At 65.3% G+C, this 3,226-nt stretch overlaps 1 protein-coding gene across 1 annotated transcript; it reads right to left on the bottom strand.

Moving 5' to 3' along the window:
* Window positions 1-3,226, bottom strand: BBK36DRAFT_1017804 (hypothetical protein; the record flags this gene model as incomplete). The annotated part of the gene is made up of 1 exon (XM_024888865.1): window positions 1-3,226. A coding segment is annotated over one exon (3,226 nt), but the record flags the coding sequence as incomplete, so codon positions are not given.

A 3,226-nucleotide genomic window follows, 5' to 3' on the forward strand; every position in this document is an offset into this window, starting at 1 on the left:
CGTCGAGTCCCCGTCGCCCGCGAGCTCGTCCTCCTCCTCGGCCGTGTCCTCGGCCGCCGGCGTCGCCACGCTACCCTGCCTCGTCGTCGAGATGGGCGGGATGCCGCGGTCCTTCTCCGCCGCCCGCAGGTCCCCCAGCAGCTTCTCCACCTCGAGGAACATGCTCTGCGTGTTCTTCACCACCCCGTTCTCGTCGAGCCGGTAGCCCACGACCTCCTCCTCGTCGCTCTGCGACCGCCTCATAAAGGCCGGCCCGGGGCCGCGATCCGGATCGGGGTTGTACATGATCGCATTACAGAACATGTGCACCAGCTCGCGCTCGAGGTGCGCGCTGTTGATGATCCCTCGGGGAGGGACGAGGTCGTCCGAGATGGGCAGCCAGACGCTGGCCGTGCCCGGATCGCCGCCCGGCAGGTTCGCCGCCGCCTGCAGCGCCGCCTTGTTGCCGGCCTTGATGGCGGCGCGGATCGACGTGATGTCCTGCGGTTGGAGGACAATCTGCCGGTAGTTGGGCGCGTCCTTCTCCCGCAGGGCCGTGGCAAACATGTTGGCGTCGCGGTGGCTCGAGATCTGGTCGAGGGCCGACGAGGACACTTTTGTGAAGCCTCGCGTCCACAGCACGTGCGTGGGAGGGCCTTGAAGGTCAGTAGGAGTATCCTGCCGCTTGCGCTTAGATGCACGGGTCATACTGCTGGGAGTACCCATGGTGCCCCCCCGTCCGGGCATGCTCTCATCCGCAGTCGTGTCCCCAGTCTCCTCCCTAAGGCGTGGTGTCGCCGCCGCCTCCTTCTTCACCTTGGTCATCGAGTGATCGAGAGACAGCTCGTCTGTCTGGCTGATTACAGACTGGCTTCGCCGCGTTCCCGTGGCAGACGGCGTCGCGCTAGGCCCGCGGCTTCTGTGCACTGATCGCGGTGGTCGACCTCGTGGTGCCTTTGCTAGAGGGGTTGCCTCCACGGTGGCAGCTGGCTTTGGCACGGCCATCTTAGGGACCGCCTTGGCTGCAGAGTCTTTTGCGAGCGTGGGCCGCTGCAGTGGAGGACTAACTGGTTCATAAGCCGGGCTCTCCGGCTCTGAGACAATCGGGCCAGGTGTAGACGGAGTCGAGTGAGATGCCCACTTGGTTCCAAATCCACGCTTAAGAGATACAGGACTTGACGGTGCTGGCGTCCGTGGTGCTGGAGATGCTGGACTAAGTCGTCTCACAGGTCCCGGCGTAGCGGCTGCCTGCCGGATCATGTGCTCTGGGATCGCAGGGCGCGGCGCTTGGGCACCATACGGTGTGCCCTGCGGCTTGTTGTCCTTGGCCGCGAGTGCAGGGGATGGAGCAGGCCGAGGAGGAGCAGCTCCTTGCTGTACTGGGGGAGCGCCCGGCTGCCATCGTTGCGTTGCAGCAGCTCCAGGAGCAACTCCCTTGTTCGCAACCGGAGATCCAGCAGCGGTGACCGAAGGCGACCCCTTGGGAGAATTTGCGGAAGCAATTGGCCGCGGTGTCTGGATTCTCGGGATGTGCTGGAACTTCTGAGCCAGCAAGGATGGCTGAGCCTGCACTGCTCTCTGGATATGCTGGTGCTGGGGTGCTGTCTGCTGGCTCTGCTGTTGCTGCTGAGGGTGAGGCTGAGGTTGTTGCTGAGGCTGAATGGGACGGCCCGCGGTCGGTGGTGTCGTCGATGGCGGACGGACTTGCTGCGTAGGCCCTGGACCGGCTGCGCGCGGAGGCCCCGGCTGTAGAGGGGCAGCCAGCTGGCTGGCAGGCTGAGGAGGGACCAAAACAGGCTTTGCAACGGGCGGCCGCGGCTGCTGCTGCTGAGGCTGCTGCTGCTGCTGCTGCTGTTGAGGCTGTGATTGAAGTTGCGGTTGGGGACGTGGCGGGTGTGCTACCTGTCCATGTGGTGATTGGGATGGATGCGTAGGATATTGCACATGCGGTTGCTGTGGATGCTGCGGATGCTGTGGATGCTGCGGATGCTGTGGATGTTGAGGATGCTGTGGAGGTGCTTGTGGGTGTTGCGGATGTTGTTGCCACTGCTGCTGCTGCTGCTGTTGTTGATGAGCGGCCAAAGGAAGAGGTTGGTGCTGCTGCGCGGGCGAATGAGGCTTCTGCAGAGCGGCATTGCTCGGCGTAGACAGAAGCGGCGGTGAGAACTGCTGCTCGGCCGGGGGAGCTTGCGTCGTAGGCGGAGGCTGATACGGCTTCTCCCACTTGAGCGATCCAGCCTGAGCGGGAGCAGCTCCCGGCGCGGCTGGAGGTTGCGGTGCAGCAGACTCTGGCCGGGGCGGGGGTACACTCTGATTCGGCGGCTGCTGCGTCGGCGGCTGCAGCACTTGAATGCCCGGCTGAGGCGTTGGAGCCCCGGTGGGCGCTTGGAGCACGGGAGACGCTGCATGCGGCGGTTTCGGCGAGGCAGTTGGGCGCGAAGGCGTCGCCGCAGGGGCCAGCTGGCCCTGCACAGGGATCTTGGGCGCTGCAGCGGCAAAGACGGGTGGTTTCGGCGGCGGCACAGGCGTATTCGGGGTCGGTCCCTTTCTGATGGCTGGAGGCGCCGTCGTCGTCGATGTCTGTGCTGGAGAAGGCGTAGGAGGTGCTCCATTCGTAGGTGGTAACGGTAACGGAGCGGCGATTGAGGGCACTCCAGATGCCGTCGTCGGCACCGCTGCCATCGCAGCCGTCCTCGGATCTCGTGGAGTCGGACTCGGCGTGACATTCTGGCTGGCGGCCACCTTGGCAAGGCGCTCCTTTTCGCTGCGCTCCAGCAGCTGAATCTCCCGCTGCAAGACGGCCAGCCTTCGCTCGTCCTCGCGGATCAGCCCAACCATGTGGTCTCGATACCGCGCGTACAGCCGGTCGATAATCGCCGGCAAAACATCGATATTGTCGTAGATGTCCTTGAGCGTCGGCACGGCCTGGCTCCCCAGCTTCCTCTTCAACGACCCAGGGGGCGACCCCGTCCCATCCCCTCCTCCTCCTCCCCCTCCCGCCGCCGCTGTCGTCGTCTGCCCCCCATCGGCGCGCTCCGCATCGCCGCCCTTGAGCTCGTCCCGCAGCAAGCCCAGAAACTGCTGCTGCAGCGCCTCGGGCGTCAGCCGCGCGGCATCGTACGTCTCGCCGCTCCTGATCAGAGGGTTCCCCCTGAGCAGCTCCGAGATGCGCGCAAACGCCCCGCCGTCGACCCCCTGCGAAAGCAGGCTCTGGAACAGGAACAGCGACTCGAGGGGCGTGAAGGCG

This window comes from Trichoderma citrinoviride (genome assembly GCF_003025115.1).
Source record: "Trichoderma citrinoviride strain TUCIM 6016 unplaced genomic scaffold BBK36scaffold_126, whole genome shotgun sequence".
In the NCBI taxonomy this organism is placed as follows: domain Eukaryota; kingdom Fungi; phylum Ascomycota; class Sordariomycetes; order Hypocreales; family Hypocreaceae; genus Trichoderma; species Trichoderma citrinoviride.